At 54.2% G+C, this 20659-nt stretch overlaps 1 protein-coding gene across 1 annotated transcript in view; it reads left to right on the forward strand.

Moving 5' to 3' along the window:
• LOC120957678 (F-actin-monooxygenase Mical) overlaps window positions 1-20659 on the forward strand; it is a 66162-nt gene that overhangs the window by 33718 nt on the left and 11785 nt on the right. Inside the window, exons 3-10 of the mRNA XM_049610890.1 lie at window positions 2373-2739; window positions 2819-4274; window positions 4374-4873; window positions 7109-7357; window positions 8763-9278; window positions 9345-10068; window positions 11961-12076; window positions 12750-18811. Of these exons, the coding sequence (XP_049466847.1) occupies window positions 2395-2739; window positions 2819-4274; window positions 4374-4873; window positions 7109-7357; window positions 8763-9278; window positions 9345-10068; window positions 11961-12076; window positions 12750-18811 (9968 nt within the window). The 5' untranslated portion in view covers window positions 2373-2394. The remainder of the gene's footprint in view (window positions 1-2372; window positions 2740-2818; window positions 4275-4373; window positions 4874-7108; window positions 7358-8762; window positions 9279-9344; window positions 10069-11960; window positions 12077-12749; window positions 18812-20659) is intronic.

Genomic DNA, 20659 nt, shown 5'->3' on the forward strand with positions numbered 1-20659 from the left:
GCGCTCGGGGTTGTTGATCTGCCGCACGCTTCTTCTCTATTACAAGCCCCACTGCATGGGCGCTTAAGATGTGCAACACAGAGCTGACTCACTTGCGGCGGCTCACTCTCAACTCTCTGTGGACGCTGACTCGAGGGGCGAAACACGTTTGCAAAAAACCGTGCATCTGAGACTATATCTAACCGTGGATACAGCACACACACACACAAGGCCCTTGCTTGGCAATGTCACAAATAACACGAAGGCATGGTTGTTTTTGCGTTGAAAAAAAAAAAACTATTGGACGCATTCTTCCCACTGATCCAGCAATTTCTTGGAGTAGTATTGCGTTGTATTCCAAATATCTGCCAATTTCTGTAGGGCCAGGGAATTTCGCGCACCATGTGTGGGTCTGTTTTGGTGGTAATTCTTCCAATCACAAGCAGTGACATTTAGCAGCTCCAAGAAATACTGAGTGCACATGACTCACAGCCAGCCGGTGCCAAATGGCGGCCCATATGGAGCGAAAATATATACCGCGTGCGATATTATTTTGTTTTTACATGCTTGCGGTGGGTTTACATTTTACTCGGCTTCCCTTTGAACACCATGACTCAGTCGACTTTTCACAGCACGGCGTGTTTTGGATGAACGGTAGAGAGATGACATCACACAAGGTAAGCGGGGGGACCCCATGTTGACCTTAAGATATTGCGCACTAATCTTAAATCACTGAAGCAATACCCGATGTGAGTGGTCCAACTTTCGCTAGCCTACCACCCGCCTCCCAAAAAAACAACACTTCGATTGTGGTTCCATTGCTGCAAAAGCGTGGTGAGCTCCTATAGTAATAAAAAAAAGAAAGAAAAAAAAATAACAGCAACAAACGCATTGGGAAATTTGTTTTTCTTCTCACGAAAATACAAAGCGTATCGCGCAACGGCCCGACGGTCCATCATCGGACGGTTTTGCACTAATTGTGTAGCAGAGCTGTGAAGTATATTGATGTGAGCGTGCAAGGTCGTTTGTTGATCCCCAATGGCCGGTCGCCTTCGTTTCCAACCTTTACACTCTCTAGACCAGGCAATCACAGTTTCGCAGCGCGGCACCGGATCCCAAGGACCTTTCATTTCAGCGGTGCCAATACTCTGCCCCTTGTCTTCCTCCCGCTCACTGCTCGCTGTGACATATGATTGCGTCGTTTAGATGGAAACATTTCAAACGTGTAGCTAAACGGTTCACCGATTGATCTGACAGAGAGTGGTCCCGGCTATCATCGTCGCCATCATCGTCGTCATCACTCCAACTGCTCGTCTGCTTGCGTCCAATGCCAACACAGGGTGCCAGGCGCTATCGGATGGCAGTGCGCGCCGCGACTGCGCTATCTAAATCCAGCGAGGTCGCGTCCTATGTGATGCCACTACACAAAGAGGGGGTAGTTTAATGCTGCTTTGTTAGAGTATGTGTAGGGGTCCTACCTGCGTCGCTGCAGTCTGCTCGGTTAACGACTCGGCGGAGAGTGTGCCAGGGGTTCATTGCAAAAAGATAACGCGTGCGGCCTGGTTTTTTCCCCCTTTGCCCCTTTTGTTTTCAATTGGTGTTGGGGTGTGTGTGTGTGAATCATATACTACCAGACATCAGACACTCTCGCGTCTTCCTGGATGATAGCGGCAATCATTCGGATTCGGTTTCATTGTACGTTTGACAGAGGGGAAGATTGCTCCGTAGCGTAGAAGAGCTCGCATTGTGATTTACCTTGAGGTTCTGGTGTATTTTGAATTGTCTAAAAATCAAGAGCCTAAGTTCCAACTGATTGTTGGGGAATTTGTGGCCTCGAAAGACCAAGCATTCTTATTCATTTGTAAACAATCTAAAGACATCCTGAAGAAGTTATTCTGGATGGTAGGTACATCTAGAAACTAACCCAGTTGGATTGTCCTGGTTGTCCAACCTTTTCCAAAGACATCCTGAGGAAGATATTCTGGATGGTCAACAAATGATGAACTTAAGCCCAGTCGGAACTGTTGGAGAATTGGTAGCCTCGAAAGTCCAAGAATTCTCCCACTCCTTAAAGCATCGTTAAAAGACACCCTGAACAAGATATTCTGGACACCAGTTAACAAATCAATAACCAAAGCCTAGTTGAAACTGTCTAAAACTTTCCAAAGACATCCTGGAGAAGATATTCTGGATGCTCAACAAAGAAAGAACCTAAGCCCAGTTGGAACTTTTGGAGAATTGGTAACCTCGAATGTCCAAGAATTCTCCCACACCCCTGCAAAGCAACTTCAAAAGCAACCTGAAAAGAAGCAACGACAAACACTGCGTAAACAACGAATACTTATGCGTACCATTTACGTTATCTCTCTCTCTTTCTCTCGCTTTCATTGCAGAACTCGTTCCAAAACAGACACGATGAGTGAACAATTCACGCTCGACCACGAGCGGGCCGCCATGGCCACAGAGATGTTTCTGCATTTCTGTGCCGCCACCACAATGAAGCAGATCCGGGGCCTGTACTGGAACATGCTAGACACGATCGGGCTGCGGCCCGGACCGTTGGAAGAATTCTACCCCAAGATGAAGGCGGCCATCCGGGACTGGCGGGCGCAGGCACTGTTCAAGAAGTTTGATGCCCGCGCCGCCCACAAGGTATACTGTAAAGGCCGAGCGGCGAGCAAAACGCGCGTCCTGATCGTCGGTGCCGGCCCGTGCGGTTTGCGCACCGCCATCGATGCCCAGCTTCTCGGTGCCAAAGTGGTAAGTGAAGGCTTGAACGTAATTCCTACAGAGTCCTCCTCGACTAAGCTCCATCTCTCTCTCTCTCTCTCCCTTTCAGGTGGTGGTGGAAAAGCGCGACAGAATCAGCCGCAACAACGTGCTGCACCTGTGGCCGTTCATCATACACGACCTGAAGGCGCTCGGGGCGAAAAAGTTCTACGGCAAGTTCTGTGCCGGCTCGATCGACCACATCTCGATCCGGCAGCTGCAGTGCATCCTGCTGAAGGTCGCCCTGCTGCTCGGCGTCGAGATGCACGAGGGCGTCTCGTTCGTGAAGGAGATCGAGCCGGGCGACGGGTACGGGTGGCGGGCGTCCGTCTCGCCGGAGGACCACGCGGTGTCGCACTACGAGTTCGACGTGCTGATCGGCGCGGACGGCAAGCGCAACACGCTCGAGGGCTTCCAGCGCAAGGAGTTCCGGGGCAAGCTGGCGATCGCGATCACGGCCAACTTCATCAACAAGCGCACCGAGGCGGAAGCGATGGTGGAGGAGATCAGTGGCGTCGCGTTCATCTTCGACCAGCCGTTCTTCAAGGCGCTGTACGAGAAGACGGGCTGCGATCTGGAGAACATCGTCTACTACAAGGACGACACGCACTACTTCGTGATGACGGCGAAGAAGCACAGCCTGCTGCACCGGGGCGTCATCATCAAGGATCTGAGCGACCCGGCCGAGCTGCTCGCCCCGTCCAACGTGGACAAGCCGAAGCTGTACGAGTATGCGCGCGATGCGGCCAACTTCGCGACCAAGTACCAGATGCCGAACCTGGAGTTTGCGGTCAACCATTACGGTACGCCGGACGTGGCCGTGTTCGACTTTACGTCCATCTTTGCCGCGCACAACTCGTGCAAGGTGACGGTGCGCAAGAACTACCGGCTGCTGTCCTGTCTGGTCGGCGACAGCCTGCTGGAACCGTTCTGGCCGACCGGGTCGGGGTGCGCGCGCGGCTTCCTGTCCAGCATGGACGCGGCGTACGCGATCAAGCTGTTCGCGAACCCGAAGAACAGCCTGCTGGCGACGATCGCGCAGCGCGAATCGGTGTACCGGCTGCTCGGGCAGACGACGCCGGAAAATCTGAACCGCGCGTTCGGCGCGTACACGCTCGACCCCTCGACGCGCTACAAAAACCTGAACAAAGCGTCCGTCCAGATCGGGCAGGTCAAGCATCTGCTCGACACGGACGATCCGGCCCTGCTGGAGCAGACGTTCTTCGACACGAACGCGATCGCGTCGGCGGTGTCGCCCGCGACCGAGCTGCCGGCGAAGCGCAAGCGGCGCACGGTCGACGTGGTGCCGCTCGGCGCCACGCTGCTGCGCTGGCTGAAGGCGCATCTCAAGGACAGCGGGTTCGTGCAGGAGCTGGCCGAGCCGGCCGAGTGCTTCACCAACGGCAAGGTGCTCTGCACGCTCATCCACCGCTACCGGCCCGATCTGGTCAACCTGGAGGAGCTGGCCGACTTCAGTGCGGACGTGTGCAACGAGCACGCGTTCAACATCTTCGAAACCCAGCTGGGTGAGTCGAGTCGGTGGTTTGGTTGTGGAAGAAACTCACCAAAAAAAATAATAAAAAACGAACAAAACCCGATGACTAACCGCACCTTTCTCTTTGCAGGCATACCGCGCGTCATGTCCGGCCAGGAATCGGTCACGCTGGCCGGCGTCGAGCCGAAGGTGTGGCTCAACTATCTCGAGCAGGTGTGCGACGTGTTCCGGGGCGAGGTGCCGCACGTCAAGCACATCAAGCTCGACTATGCCGAGTTCAAGCAGAAGCAGGAAACGAACGTGGAGGCCTGGTCGAAGCTGGGCCGCATGGCGGCCGTCCAGCGGATGGCGGCGCTCGCGAGCGGCGTCCACCCGGCCGACAAGGACGGCGAGCTGCTGCACCGCGGGACCAAGGGCGACTGCATCGTGCCGGTCGCGACCGCGTCCGGCCCGTACGGCGGTGGGGCTAATGCCGGTGCCGCCGCCGCCCGCCCCAACGCCAAGAACTACTACCACCCGAACGCGGAGGAGGAGCGGTACAAGCGGGGTGTGGGTGGGGTCGCATCGCCGCAGAACGTAACGATGCGGCGCATGCGCAAGCGGCGCAGCAACGAAAAGTCCGGCAATATCGTAAGTATCGAGAGCGTGCGGATATTTCTCATCTCCCTCTGTCTTAGCATTCTCGGGCTGACGCCACCGTTCACGCGGCTGCTCGGGTACGGCCGGCTGTTGCCGCAGCAAGTCTAGCGAGCGCCCTCGATGCGGGGAGCTTAATGTAGGGCGAAGCGGGATAGAATCATTTAAACTACCGGTGGGGAGTGGCGGGGGGGGGATCCTCTTGTCCGTTCGTTAGGTATCCTTCGCGTCCTGAGGATCCTGTGTGCGCTCCGCTGTGTTTGGTAAAGTGTTTGGTTTGCTCGATTTTGTTTTGTATTATTTTTTTTTAGTGTAACATGTTTTGCCACTGAAACAAACTTTCGTCGCTTAACCTACTATGCCAACATACTGTGCGCTGCGCGTATTTACAAGACTCTGAAACGATGCGGCGGTGCGTAACGAATCGAACGAGTGCCCTCCCACTAGACTCAAACTCTCTTGCACATAACAATTTGTTAATATTATCAGTCGCATAAGTACCTCACCTCACCCCCCCCCCCACCCATTCATAACTTTATTCTCTTCTCCCTTCTCATCCTCCCCACGCCCCCCCCCCAAAGCAATCTATTATAACATAAAAAGTAGCAATTACGTATCGCGCGCGGCTCACACAAGTCCGGTGAGCCTGAACCTTCCCACTTTCCAAGTTTATAAGTGGTACAACTCTTCTGCTCCCACGCTCCGTAGCTTAGCGCTCTTACCAATCGCTTGTACAGTAACGCCAATAACCAATTTGTATCATTCCGTTCGATCAATTTACACCGCGTACTACTACTACTACTACTACTACTACTATTATTACTATTACATCCCGTGATTTTTGCATGTGTTGTCTGTCGTTGTGTCACCGCCTGTGCTCTGTCCTTAGATAAGTAGTTCCGTTTCGCTACCGATGTGATTAGATTAAAAAGAGGAAGCAGAGGAAAAAAACAACAAGCATACAACCTCTTTCTCTCTCTCTCTCTCTCGCCCTGGCACTTTCGTAAAAGGCCCTTGGGTTGTATCATATCAATTTGGGTTGTCGCTTTGTTTAATGTTATGTTTTGTCTGTAAAGAGCTTATCATTATTGCGGTTGGATTCCGGGATTCGTTACGTGTTTGTTTCCTGTTATATATTTCTTTTTTTTTATACACCTACTCTTGCTGTTCGTTTCGATCGCAGAAACCATCATTTGCATGTATTATATAAATTGTGTATAGTGTAATATTGAAAAAAAAACAAAGTATCGAAGCTGCTCCAGTTAAAGAAAAAAAAAAAACAAAAAAAAATCATAATGTATTTGTATAAAACGAATAGCAACAACAATAGAAAGAAGTAGAACCCAGCTACAACACGCCCCCATAATTTAACGAACGTTCATTTGCATTAAAAAAAATCATTAAACCAACAATAAAAAAACCCTCGACTGCATCGCAAATAAATCGCAAAAAAAAATCATACCCATAAAAGGCTACTAATGTTATTTTTCAGTTGCATTCCGGTATTCTCGCCTCGACCGTACTACATCAACTGTCCCTAAACCCGCCCCCCTTTTCCATCCGCTCACCGTATTAGTTGTGTAACCACACATGCACACATCCCCATTCACAGCTCACTGTCCCCATATACCTTTAACATACACTAGCACCCACCGCCACAATTAACACTACAACCTACTCGAGTACGAACCGTGCCCACGCTAAGCGTCCCGGTGGTTCAATGGTTAGATGCGCGCACCCGGCTCACGATGGTTTGCTCTGGACCGTGGATCGATTCTCCGAAAAAGTCAACAATTAGGAACTTATGAAAGAGAGAGAGAGACGTATGTGAGCGGTGCCCAACAGTGCAGATAAAATAAGAAGACAACAGCAAAAGACACACAAACCCCACTCCTCTCTTCCACTACTACCACTGGCCCCCCAACTCTCAACCCTCTCATCAGTATGTTCGGGGTAGTGCATCATCGGATATTTAAATTTGTAGTCTCTCGTACTCGTCGTCGTCTCGCTCTCTCGTCCCTTCGTGTGTGTGTTCGTTTATTTTGCGTGTGTGAGGTGCCCAACCGCTGCGTTCCGTCTTGTTTGGATGCCGCCACGGCCAGGCTTTCCCCATGGCCATGGAGTTCCTTATCCTTCTCCGCTGTTTCTTTTCTTTCTTTCTCTCTCTCTCTCTCTTTCTACACTCAACTAAAACACGTGCAAACACACACACACACACATCACGCACAGGAGGAGCGCACCCGCCGTTTGCAGGAGATCGAGGCGAACCGGCAGGACCGCCAGTCGAAGCGGCGGGAGCAGCGGGCCCAGCAAACGCAAAACTTCTACAAGAGCATTCACATGCTGCAGGCGAACACGCTGCTGCGCGAGAGCGACAATGCTGGCGCGTTCGAGGACTACTCGCTCTACCTGTACCGCCAGTCAGCGCCGGTGTTTACGGATCGTGTCCGCGAGCTCGAGCAGAAGCTGCGCTACCCCGTAAGCGTGCCGATCATGATGATGATGATGATGATGAATGCTTGTGATTTTTTTTGTTTGTGGTGTTTCCGTTTGTTCTGTGTTTCTGTACTTTCTTGCTGGCCCCGCAGAAGCTGACCCACGACACCTTTTCCTGAAATTTGCTTTCCTGCTGTTCGAGAGCGTGACTCCACGCGCTCGCTGTCTATTGGTGCCTAACTCTGCTGCGAACTGCTCTGCCGCATTTCTGTCCACCTAATCCGGCGTCGCATATTAATCTCTCCTGCTGCCGTTCTATTTGTGTGTTTGTGTGTATTGTCCCCGTTTGTCTGTGTCTCTGTGTGTGTTTTTTGTCCGAATTTCTGAGCCATGAGGCACTCCCTAACCCGAATAGCTGCTCGGCGCTGTTCGTGCTGTGTCCGTTTCGCTATTTACGAACCGCTTGTCAATGACTAACTTCGCTCTACCTACTCTGAACTCTGGCCAAGATGGCCACCAAACCAACGCCCCAAAGTGAAGCTCTACGAGCTCCACAGTAACGGCACTCTCTGCCAAGGCTGCAAATTGGATTTTCGCACTAACCCGAATGTCTGGCTGTCGTGTATGTGTTTCTTGCGGATCAAAAAGCAAAATTCATCCGTGTTCCATGTGGAACCTATTCTTCTCTGAAGTGATCCCCAAACTCTGAGGAGTGGGTTGGTCCTATCTTATGGCCATTCGATTCCGATCCTGCTCTTCCAATGTGTAGTTGTGTGCTGCTGATTGTGTAGAATTCTGCTGACGCGTTTGTGCGTTTCTTTATAATTTGCAACTAACCATCCTTTTCTTTTTCCAGACTCCGTTGTTATCATTTCCGTCCACCTTGAACACCTTTTCCTGCAAGTTGCAATAATAATGAATAATTTTATTATGTTTTTAGCTCAGCTTCCTCCCCATTCACTTACTCATTTCCTTGCATGTGCATGTGGCTTGACTCCATCTAAAACCAACCCCATTCTTATTCGTTGTGCTCATTATCTCTCGCTAAGTATGTGTATGTGTATGTGTGGTGGTATGAAACGTATCAAACATTAACGGTGCTTTTCTGGTAATGTAGAGAACCATTTTCTTCTTAGTAATTAGTAATAGTTGTAACTGTACCTGTACCTACCCGAAATGACGCACACTACTCACACACACATATAAACACACACATTGACACATCGACGCGCATAATATGCACATATGTTAATACTTTTCCGCGTAGTTTCTTTAGCGAACTTTTTTGAACAAAGCATACAATTACATAACGAATGCCCTACCAAATAACAACTAATGACCGAGAACGGACCAGTGTTGGCGAAACGAGCGTGCACTTGCAACGTCACTCACACGCTTCTTTCTTCTTCTTCATCCCCTCCCGTTCAAACCCTTTCATCAACTGAAGGACCGTGATCGGGGTCTAGCGGCAGCGTATCCGCGCGGGCTGGCCGACGCCAGCGCCGATCAGTTCAGCGATCGCGTCCGCTCGATGGAGCAGCGCATCGACGGCAGGACGGTGCCGGTGGTGGAGAAAAAGCCGAAGGATCTGCTGCGCGCGATCGGCAAGATCGACAGCAGCGACTGGAACGTGAAGGAGATCGAGCGCAAGATCGAGCAGTCGAAGAAGACGACCGACATCGGCAAGAGCCGCGAGCGGGTGCCGAACTGGAACCGGGAGCAGTTCCTGGCGCGCCAGAACCGGCTGATGCAGCCGCAGGACGACGAGAAGTATCGCGAGATCGACAGCTCGCTGAAGGCGATCGACAAGCAGCTGAAGGAGGGCCACAATCTCGACCTGGGCGAGCGGGGCAAGAACAAGGTCGCGCTGATTGCGGGACAGCTGCAGACGTCCAACAAGCCGGGCAAGCAGCAGCAGCAGCAGCAGCAGCAGCAGCAGCAGCAACAGCAGGCACCAAAATCGGTAAGTTGTATTCGTCCACTCTCCTTCCTCGCGTTCATTAACATTCTCTCCCTTTTGTTTCCACAGAACCAGAAGGCGCTGGTGCTGACCGCGAGCGGCGTGGCGGAAAAGTGTCACTACTGCAAGCAGCGCGTCTACCTGATGGAGAAGATCTCCGCCGAAGGGTTGACGCTGCACCGGTCCTGCCTGAAGTGTCACCACTGCCACACGATCCTGCGCCTCGGCGCGTACGCGTTCGACCGGGACGACCCGGAGGGCCGGTTCTACTGCACGCCCCACTTCAAGCTGCCCGCCAAAACGCTCAAACCGGCGGCGGGCAAAGCGAAGGGACGGGCTGGGGCGGCGGCTGCCGCTGTCGCACCCGTCATTGGCCGCATGTACGATGCGAGCGATGCGGGTGGCGGCGGCGGCGGCGTAATGGTACGGTGCGGCCCGATCGGTACTGCCGGCGGGTCCGCGGGCGAGACGGGCGGCGTCGGTGCGTCCACGGTCGACTATCTGGCGCGCAACCGGACGCCCGACAACGACGACTCGGACGGCGACCCGAACATGGAGGTGATCGACGAGAACGAGTGGACGGACCGGAACTTCGGCACCGAGTCGGAGGTGTCCGAGGCCGAACTGTCCAGCACGGACGAGTCGGACACGGACAGCGAGTCGGACTACGAGGAGACGGCGGACTCGCCGCTCGGCGCCCAGACGCTGCAGCTCGCGTCCGAGTGGATCAGCGACAAGCGCTTCTCGAACCTGGTCGACAGCGATGCCGACTTCTACAGCTACTCGAGCGAAGGTATGTGTGGCTGGGTGTAAACGCTAGTGATGTGCTTTGTGACTTTTGACTAACAAAGCGACTCACAGCTACTCACTCTTTTTGAATCCCGATTCTTTGAATTCCTTAGTGTCCGCCTGGCTAGTCTTACTTGGTTGCGTCTTCTTTTCTTTTTTTCATGGAACTTTCACACTGTTTTATGCTTGGTTTGTCAATTTTGGCCCTTAACGTGGAACCCTACGAGCATTTTTTTACAGAAAAGCTCGCAAAGATCTTTTTTTTTTTAATTTACCGAGTAAAATCTTTACCTATTATCGAGCGCATTTTTATTTTTTTAAGATGCATATACTCATTACAATACGATTGCGGTCGTGAAACCAATAATTTCACTGTTCATACAACTTAAATGGAAAAGAGTCTCTCACCTATAACGAGCGAGTCACTGAAAAGGATTAAACTCGATGTTTTCGTCACACACTGTAATTCGGTCTTAATTGTGTGAGAGAAAGAGGCACGAAGGATTTGTTTTTCCGACAGAGAAAAACCATCCCAATTTTCCTGTTACACTCCCTGCTAGTTGGTGTTGTTCCATTTCTTTCCTTTTAGCGGCTCTCTACACTGTTCGCATCCTGTATGAATCGACTCACTTCAGGCATTGATTATTTCGACTCATTTTGCGACTCTTTAAGGAATTGAATCTTTCGAATCGTTTTGTAACTCTTTACGGAATTGAATCTTTCAACTCCTTCTATAACAACTCTTTACGGAATTTAATCTTACGAATCGTTTTGCAACTCTTTACGGAATTTAATCTTACGAATCGTTTTGCAACTCTTTACGGAATTGAATCTTTCGAATCGTTTTGCAACTCTTTACGGAATTGAATCTTTCGACTCCTTCTATAACAACTCTTTACGGAATTGAATCTTTCGAATCATTTTGCAACTCTTTAAGGAATTCAATCTTTCAAATCCTTTTGCAACTCTTTAAGGTATTGAATCTTTCGTCTCTTTCCAAAACAACTCTTTTCGGAATTGCATATTTTGACTCTTTTTGCAACTCTCTACAGAATTGAATCTTTCGTCTCTTTCCAAAACAACTCTTTACGGAATTGAATATTGTGACTCCTTTTGCAACTATTTACAGAATTGAATCATTCGAATCGTTTTGCTACTCTTTACGGAATTGAATCATTCGAATCCTTTTGCAACTATTTAAAGAATTGAATCTTTCGACTCCTTTTCCAACTATACGGAATTGAATCTTTCGACTTCTTTTGAAACTCTTTACAGAAATGAATCTTTCGATTCCTTTTGAAACACTTTATGGAATTGAATCATTCGTCTCCTTCCATAACAACTCTTTACGGAATTGAATCTTTTGACTCCTTTTGCAACTCTTTACGGAATTGAATATTTTGAATCCTTTTTAAACTATACGGAATTGAATCTTTCGACTCCTTCCATAACAACTCTTTACGCAATTGAATATTTTGACTCATTTTGTAACTCTCTATGGAATTGATCCTTTCGACTCCTTTAGCAACTTTCTACGGAATTGAATATTTCGACTCCTTTAGCAACTCTCTACGGAATTGCATCTTTCGACTCCTTCCATAACAATTTTTTACGGAATTGAATTTTTCGACTCCTTTTGCCACTCTTTACGTAGTTGAATCTTTCTACTGAACTAGTGAAGACTTAAGAACAACTGTGTTATTAATTCCTTAGCTAGGATTTGTTATACTGGAACGTTTAGCGTGCTAAAACATACATTTTAGAAACACTAGAGGACAACTCGAAAAAAGTTGTTCTTTGAATCAGTTTAAGAAATGGCTCAGATAAAAGAATCAACCTTTTTAGCATGAACCAGTTACACTAACGTTCTTTGTTTCCTTTCCTCCTCCCATTCAGATGACGATGCGGACTCCCAGACCGAAGGGGAAGAGCTGGCGCGGGCGCGCGAGATGCGCCGCCAGGAGGTGAAGCTGATGCCACCGCCCACCCTGCCGACCGATACGGAAACGGAGGTAAGCCTGGTCGTGGCTGGCTGGCCACCACCACCGCCATATCCGTTGGATTTTCTTTTTCTCTTCCACCTTAACGCGCCCTGCTCCTCCACCTCACGGTTTCCCGCCTGCCCGCGTCCCGCCCGTCCCACTAGCACGCAAATTGTATGGCAGCGCGGGGTAATCGCAATCACAAGCGGACGTTCGTATTTTGACACTCCTCCCCCACCCTTCCGCTCCCTGTGACTCTGTTGTTTGTGGGGAGTGTTTTCTTTTTTTTCTTCCTTCGTTTAGGATCAAACTGCGTGCGCTTTTTTTGTTTGTTTGTTTTGCAGGTGTGAAGCGCGCACCAGTGCGGAGTGAGGTTAATGGTGCTGTTCACTGTATTACAATCTGTTTCTTTTTTTCCATTTTTCTTCTTCTTCTTCTTCGTTTACCCTGTTTTGTTTTCGGCGGTGCAAAACCGCGTACCTACCATCTGTCTCTTTCTCATGTATTTCATCAACAACCACAACAACAACATCAACAACAACGAAACGAAATTATGTGTTCTTTTTTGTTGCGTTTTGGTTTGTGCGCACAAAAACAAAACAAAATTGACCTCAAACTATCCAACTCACATGGAAACTGTTTTCCTCCTAACACACCCCATCGGCGTGTACGTGTGTGTATGTGTGTGTGTGCATTGTGTTAGAAGTGTCAGGTCGTCACCGTGCAGCAGGCAACCGTGGGCAAGGCTGCTCCCGCCCCGACCGGACCGGTGGAAAGTGCCGAGGATCGTGCCATCAAGGAGCGCATGCTGCAGAAGCTGAGCGTGCGGGAGCAGTGGCTGCACGCGCAGCAGGGTGGTGCCGACCAGGCGCTGGCGCAGCAGCAGCAACCGACCGGCCAGCAGACCGGTGCAGCAGCCGGTGGTAGCGCGCCCGATTCGGCCAAAGTCAAAAGTACCTCCTTTTTCGGCGGCCTCATGAACAGCCTAACCACACTTATCAAACCGAAATCACAAATCTCACCACCAACAGCAAGCACCACCACAACACCATCCCCACCACCACAACAACAACAACAACAACACCAGCAGGCGCCATCACCACAGAATTCGCCTCCATTACGCTCGTCATCCGCTTCCATACCGATGCAACAGCCCGTCGGCACTAATACAGCCTCACCGCAGCAGTCACCGCAGCTTGCCCGCTCAGCCCCCGCTGTTCCACCGTCTCCGCTGGCGGTGGTAAAGAGTCAGACCGCCGCGGCGATGCCGCCAGCCTCGCCGACCCCGTCGCACAAGAAGCTGGCCGGCCGCAGGCACAGCAAACCGGACGGCGGTTCGCCCCACAGCCAGCGGTCCACCGGCAACAGCCGCCGGTCGAGCCTGGCCCGGGAGGCGGCGGGCGACCCCGAGCCGGACGAGTTTCTCGCCCAGCTGAAGCAGGAGCAGCTCGAGGCGGAAAAGCGCTCCAAGCGGCAGGAGGCGAAAAAGTTCAAGAGCAACATGCAGTCGATCCGGTCCGCGGTGGACGGCGGCCCGAAGGTGGTCGGCGTCAAGAGCGAGCAGGACGTGGCCAAGTTCTTCGCGGAGAAGCAGAAGGCACAGCAGCAGCAGCCACGCAAGCAGCTCCCGAACAAGGACGTTGCCGCACTGCAGCAGGGCAACGGGTTGGCCCGGTACTTCCCGGGCGGTGCCGGCAAGTCCACCGGCACCACGCCGTCGTCCGTCTCGAGCGTGGAAGGTTCGCCGGCCCTCGGGCGCAAGAAGCCGAGCGACGTCGATCTGGCCAAATACTTTGGCGCAAAGACGAGCAACGCCCCGGCGGCGACGCCACCGTCCTCGGCCGTCGCGTCGCCGGCCATCTCGCGCAAGAGCAGCATCGAATCGCCCGGCCCGGTGCGGAAGCTGGCGCTCGGTGGGGGGGCCGTGCTGCCCCCGAAGCCGCCGGTCGTGCCACTGCCGCCGAAGAAGAACATACTCGCCTTCCAGCCGATACGCAAGTCGAAAACGGAGGCGGCCCTGCCGGCGTCCCAGCCGCGGGTGACGAACGGTGCCGCTGTGAAGCCACCGAAGCCGACCAAATCGCCCGCGGTACGCCGCAAGGAGGAGCCGGCGCCGAAGCAGCAGGAGCAACCGATCGATCCGGACGAGCAGCTGTTCGAGGCGCTGCTGCAGGACGTCAACGACGAGCTGGTCGACACGTTCGAGGCGATCGTGGAGGAGTCGCGGTCGAACAAATCGAGCCCGAAGCAGACGCGCAAAAACGGCAAAGCGGCCACGGGCCCCGCGGCCCGCAAAGAGTCGCCCAAGAAGGCGAAGAAACCGGCGTCCGGTGGAGGTGCGGCGAAGGAGACAGAGCCGGCTGCGCCGCAGCAGACCGTGCCGAAGCTGACCATCAAGCGGCCCGCGTTTAAGATAGCGATGCCGGTGAAGATGCAGGAGACGCTCGAGGAGATCTATCTCGCCAGCCTGTCCAAGCTGGACACGCGCTCGTCCTCGCTGATCGATCTGACCAACCACGGTGCGGAGGAGACGGTGGAAGCAGCGGTGACAGCGAGCGGCAAGCAGGCAGTAGCAGCAGCAGCAGCAGCGCCCACCACCCTAGGTAAAGTGGTGGAGGAGGAGCCGCAGGGAGACGGGGAGCGAAGGTCGAGCTCGGGGGGTTCGAGCACCTTTCGTTCCGGCGCCTCCCAGCCCAGCACCGATGTACTTACTTTGCAGCCCTTTCAGGACCCCCAGCAGAAGAAGCGGAAACCGCAGCAGCAGCAGCCGCCGAAAGCGGCGCACGAGAAAGGCTCGGTGGTGGCGCCTGCCGCGCAACCACCACCACCATCCGCGAAGGCACCGACGGCGAAGACGAGCGAGACAACATCGCCGGCAGTGAAGCTGGTGCCTGGAGCGGCGAGAGCGGGCGCAGCAGCGCCCAGTCGGAAGGCTGGCAGCCCGGCGAGCTCAGCAGCAGCAGCAGCAGCAGTAACGACAGCAACTCCAGCACCTCCTCCTTCTGGCACGCCGACCGCATCGAGGAAGGTGATTTCTAGCGTGCAGATCTCGCTGAAACCGTCCGCCGAGCCGCCCGAACGTCCGAGCAAGCCGGCCGCGCCGAAGTCGGCGTTCGCCGCCGTCTCGAAGGATCCGCTGTCGCAAAAGTCCATCTCCATGCTCGAGCTGCACCGTGCGCCGACGGTGGAGGAGAAGCAGCAGAGGGTGCGGCAGGAGGAGACGAAGAAGCAGGTGGTGTGCAATGGGCTTGCGACGCCCCCGACCAAGCGCAAGCAGCAGCAGCAGAGTAAGAAGCAGCAAGAAGTCGCGTCGCCCGAGCAGAAACAACCCGAAAAGAAGGATGGCAATAAGCCCACGAAACCAGAGGTGCAGGTGGAGGCGGCGTCGCCACTGCCAGCACAAGCCAACAGTGTCGTTCAACCGAGCCCGACGCCGCCTCACACCCGCTGCCGTACGCTTTCCTCCGACGAGCAGTGCTTCGAGGAGCTGCGCAAAAAGCACGAAGCCATATTCGCCAACCAGCAGCAGCAGCAGCAGCAACCAATCACCAAAGCACAGCCAGAGCGAGCGCCCGAACCGCCGAAAACGCTCTCGGACGTGCGCAGCGCGCTGCTCACGGTGCAGCCCGCTGCGCCCGAGCCAGACGATCGCATCGATCCGCACTATCGCGAGGGCATCAACCAGCTCGTGATGGAGCTGATGCCGGGAGTCGCCCTCGACGAGGACGTGCCGGTGCCGCGCCAGCGCCAGAAGTCCTCCTTCCACAAGGAGCTGCAGAAGCTGCAGCGGGCCAACGCCGCAGTAGTTGCGGCTGGTCCTTCGACCACGATGGAGCCCAAGATGGAGGTGATCCGAACGCCGAGCGTTAAGTCGAGCCAGGCGGAGAAGCGGCAGGGCAGCGAGGAGAAGATGCAAATTCGGCTCGAGCGCTCGACGCAAATCAAGGAGCAGTACGTGAAGAAGGGCAGCGCGGTGCTGCCGTCCTCGGTGGCCGGTGCCGCTGGGCAGAGCGCTTCCTCGGCGGCGAAGGGCAAATCCTTCGTCATGCCGAACGTGCCGGCGGACATTGATCGCCATCGGGGCATACTGAGCCGCGATGCGGAGATGAAGGTGAAGGAGGTTGCTAGCAAGCGGACAGAGGTGGACGAGTTTGAGGATCTGCTGGAGAAGATAGGAGACGATGTGACGGCGACCGGAGATATCGATCTGGACGAACTGTTGGCAGAGGAGGAGAAGCCGAAACCGCCGAAGGCGCCGACAGTGGAGAAGAGGACGGTTGAAAAGAAGGTGGACAACCTGCCGGTAGGTAATAAGCAGGGTCCGACGAAACAGGAACCATCTGGTCCGTCTTACAGCAACAGTAAGCGTAGCGTAGAGTCGACCACCAGCGTCTCCACAGCGACGAGCAGCTCAGGCTCCACCAAAACCACCGCCAGCCGAGGCATATCGGAGGCCAAGCTCAACGAAACCATCTCCCAGCTCACCGACAAATTGCAGCAATCGCGCGACAAGGCTGCCAAAGAGCAGGACCACTCGAAGGATGCGTTTGCAGCCCTGTTCAGCGCGACCGACGCCTCCCAGATCGAGCTGGACCTGTTCGAGGAGCTGTGCAAGCGGGAAGAGCCCGAGCCGAAACAGAACCGGTCCGATCTGGTCGACAGCTCGACGAACGCCAAACCTGCCGCCGTCATGCCGGACGTGATCAGCTCGACCAAGAAGCCCGAACCGAAGCCGCTGCAGATCCTCGACCACATGGAATCGCTCAAGAAGACGGCGGCGATGCCGCTGGTGCCACCGCCGCAAACGATCCAGGTGTACACGCTGCACACGAGCGCGGACGGGGAGCAGCCGGTGCAGCCGCAACCGTCCACCCAGGGCATGTCGGGCGACTACGCCCACATCCTCAAGGACATCACGTCCGGGCTGGTCGGGGCCGACTTTGCCGCGCCGGTCGTGTACGAGCCGCCGGCACCGGCACGCCGCGACCGCACCGACTTCCAGGCCTACAAGCAGCTGCTGGAGGAGAAGGCATCGCGCGAGGAACCGATACCGGTGCCGCCCGCCGGTCCGCCGGAGTCGCAGCCCCAGCGCCCGCTCCGGCGGCAGAAGAAGGTCGACCGCACCGAGACGAGCACCTCGCCCATCCCGACGGCCGCCCGGGCTGCAGGTCGGGCCGCGTTCGACAACTCGCTCTGCATCGATCCGTGGCGGGCGCGCAAATCCGCCAGCATCGAGAACGTGGCGATCGAGCAGGTGTTTGTGAAGCAGAACGATGCGGTCGTGGACACGTTCTTCGTCGTGCCGGACAGCCGGCAGCGCCAGCCGAGCGCCTCGTCCAAGCTGCGGCGCTCCAAGTCGTACGACCGGCTGGCGGTGCCCGGTAGCGGCCAGCGCAGGGGCTCGCTCAAGCAGAAGCAATCGCTGGACGAGCTGCGCGACTTCGGGTACGATGTGGAGCCGTCGGTGCGGTCGCGCCACCTGGTCGATCCGCGCCTGCGCCACCTCGAGCTCGAGCTCGGCTCGGACGAGGAGCTGGCGAATCTGCGCGACCATCCGGCCCGCCGCTGGCAGACCGACCGGGCGAACAAGTCCCGCAAGAACCGCTCACTCACGGACGTGGCGAGGGGAGGAGCGAAGGAGGGGCGCGCGGTGGAGCCCCCGAAGGTGGACATTGATCGCGAGTCGCCCCGGCCGCGCACGACCGACTTCTCCAAGTGGGAGGCAATACTGGATCGGGGCGTCACCTACTACGAGGGGGGCGCGAAGCCGAAGCCGGACGTGAAGGCGCTGGAGAAGCGCATCGAGGATCTGGAGGTGCGGCGGGCCCGGCCCCTGCGCCGCAAGGCCATCCCGAAGGGCTACGATCCGGACGAGTACGTGCCGCGCATCAATCGGCGCGGGGCGGACCTGTACGACTATCCCGATCCGACGCTGCCGCGTGACTACGACCCGGAGGAGTACATCCCGAGGGCGACCCGTGCGGCCCATGCGGGGGTAGCGTCGCCGCCCGACCAGCCGCTGCCCCGTTCGTACGACCCGGACGAGTACGTCCCGAGAGCGAACCGGCGGGAGGCCGCGTGCTACGAGGTGCCGGTCGCCGTGCAGCGTACCCCGGCCAAGTACTACAAGGAGCCGTACTACCCGGTGGAGGTGGAGATACCGCCGGCGACCTCCCACTACGGCACTACGGTGCCGCTGGGCCGCTCGAAAACGGCCGGCCACGTGCCGACGATCACGTCCAGCTCGAGGGAGCTGCCGCGGGACATCGCCCGCACGCAGTACGCGCGCCGGTACGATGCCGAGGATCGGCACATCGTCGACCGCAGCCATCGGCTGCACGAGAAGACGAACAAGTTCATCCGCACGCAGCTGACGCGCAACGACCCGAACCCGTACATACGCGAGATGCTCGAGAATGACAGCGAGGAGGAGTACTCGCACCACCATCACCATCACCATCCGACGGCTAGCGGCGTCGGCGGCGGCGGCGGCTACCATCATCCGCGCTCGGCCGCACTAGGCTACGGGACTGCGGGCTCGTCGTACGGCAGCTCGGGCGCGGCCGCCATGAGCCGCATCCAGACGAAGGCCATCACGCAACCGTCCCGGATGCTGCAGTACGGTGGGCGCAAGGACTACCCGGCCACTACTACTGCTGCCGGCTCCGTTGGTGGAGGTGGTCGGTCGGTCGCGTCCAGCAGCTACGACCATCGGCGCCGTGGAGCAGGCGATACGTCGCGCACGCGCGACAACTGCAACATTTCGTAAACGCGGAGACGAGTCGAAGACACACCCGATCTGACGCTCTCTGTTTGTGCCATATACCTATGCCTATATTCTACTACTCCACCTGCTCCACCTGCAACACAGCATCCTCCATCCTCATCTGTCAAATGTGTAGTCGCGAGGAAAGCCATATCTTCACATCTTCATTACCATCTAGCGATTAGACCAACACGACCAAGTTCCTCTACCCTGTCGAGTGCAGCCTGTGTGCTCAACCCATCACTCACCTCTGTGCTCATCTACCTGTGCACCATCCAGCGTGTTTCTGTTTCTTCGTACGTGTCCGTGTGTCTCCACATTGCCTGCCTAAACGCTCTATACATCATAACCACCACCACCAACAGCAACATTTGCGCTATTTTATACAACAAGCCACCAAACAGCCACATCTCTACCAAAAAAAAAACAACAATCTCAAAACAAAATGGGGCTCCGTCCGTTAAAGTCGAGCCGCTGCTCTAGTTTGACAGATAGTTTCGGCAATTGAAAAAAAAAAAAAAATGAAGCGTGTCCACCTGCTGTTTCTGTACCTGTGTCCTGTGTCGGTGTGTTGTCTTCTTCCCGCCCGACGAGGGAGCGATCCGTCGCATCTGCTATGTGTTTATGTGTGTGGGTGATGGTAGGTGTTCTCGCTACCACACACCACACACACACGCACACTCCGATCGATCGCTCGCGTGAAGTGAATATCGTCCCCACAACACACCACTCCCCAACATCCCCACACCGGAGAGGTAAACTTGCTGTGTTACGGTGTGACGCTGTGTTGTGTTTTCGTTGCGTTTTTATTTTGTTTCTGTTTTCATTACATTTGCGTTGTTTTACGTGGAGTTTTGCTCTTATTGTTGTGTGTCTATTGCGACCATCTGGTTTGATATTTCTTTTCATTGTGTATATTGTTTCTTTTTTTTTTTGATTTTACTTTCTTACTTACCCGTCTGGCCATCTAATCCCGTTTCATTTGTTTTATCATTTTCGTTGCTCGCCTTGCCCGCGCTTCAAACTTTAATTCAATTGTTTAAAAGCTGTGGTTTGATCCATTCAAAACACGACAGCATCTCGTCTCATCTTCAGGGTGAACATCGGTTATATTCAAAAAATGAAAAAAAAAAAACTGGATGTAAAGCACCATTGCTAGTACTATGTGGGTTACTTACTGATCCTACGACACGCCTTGTGCTGGCCTGTACAACAGTTGGGTAAACACGGGTACTTTTGATGTACCAAACAAAGGTCACACACCAGTCTTCTTGAGGCCTCCTCATGGGCTGGCAATATTTCACATCACTTGTCATTCATTCTTCGTGTACCATGTAGTGCTGCAAGATGTCATGAGCATCACGTGATGCTGACCACCGAAAACAATGCACTACGAACATCGTGATAGCTTAATGTTCATTGCTGATACTCAATGGAAGTGCGGCATGACATGCCAAACGCGATGTGCGAGTGCTTGAGTTAAGCCCGACGGACTCTGACGGACAAGCTGAGCTTAATGCCGTCGCATGAATAGTCATGACTTTTTCTGGTGTCGAAACGAAGTTGAAATCAGCTCACGTACACAACTGTCATGATCAGGGGTGAGACTCATACAGTTGGTGCACTAATCACATGCTTGATGACATTTTTTGTAGGACCCAATTCTTGGTCACTCACTTGGCCATGACATTTTCTCCCAATGATAATCACGACATTCTTGGGACATACTTGGCGAGTGGTTTCAAGCAACGAAATGAGCATGCTTTTTCGCTCTGAGAAAACAGGCTCATTTTGTTGCTTGGAACCACTCGCACACACTGCATATCTCCCATGACTATCGTGATGAA

Source organism: Anopheles coluzzii, chromosome X, assembly GCF_943734685.1.
Source record: "Anopheles coluzzii chromosome X, AcolN3, whole genome shotgun sequence".
Taxonomy (NCBI): domain Eukaryota; kingdom Metazoa; phylum Arthropoda; class Insecta; order Diptera; family Culicidae; genus Anopheles; species Anopheles coluzzii.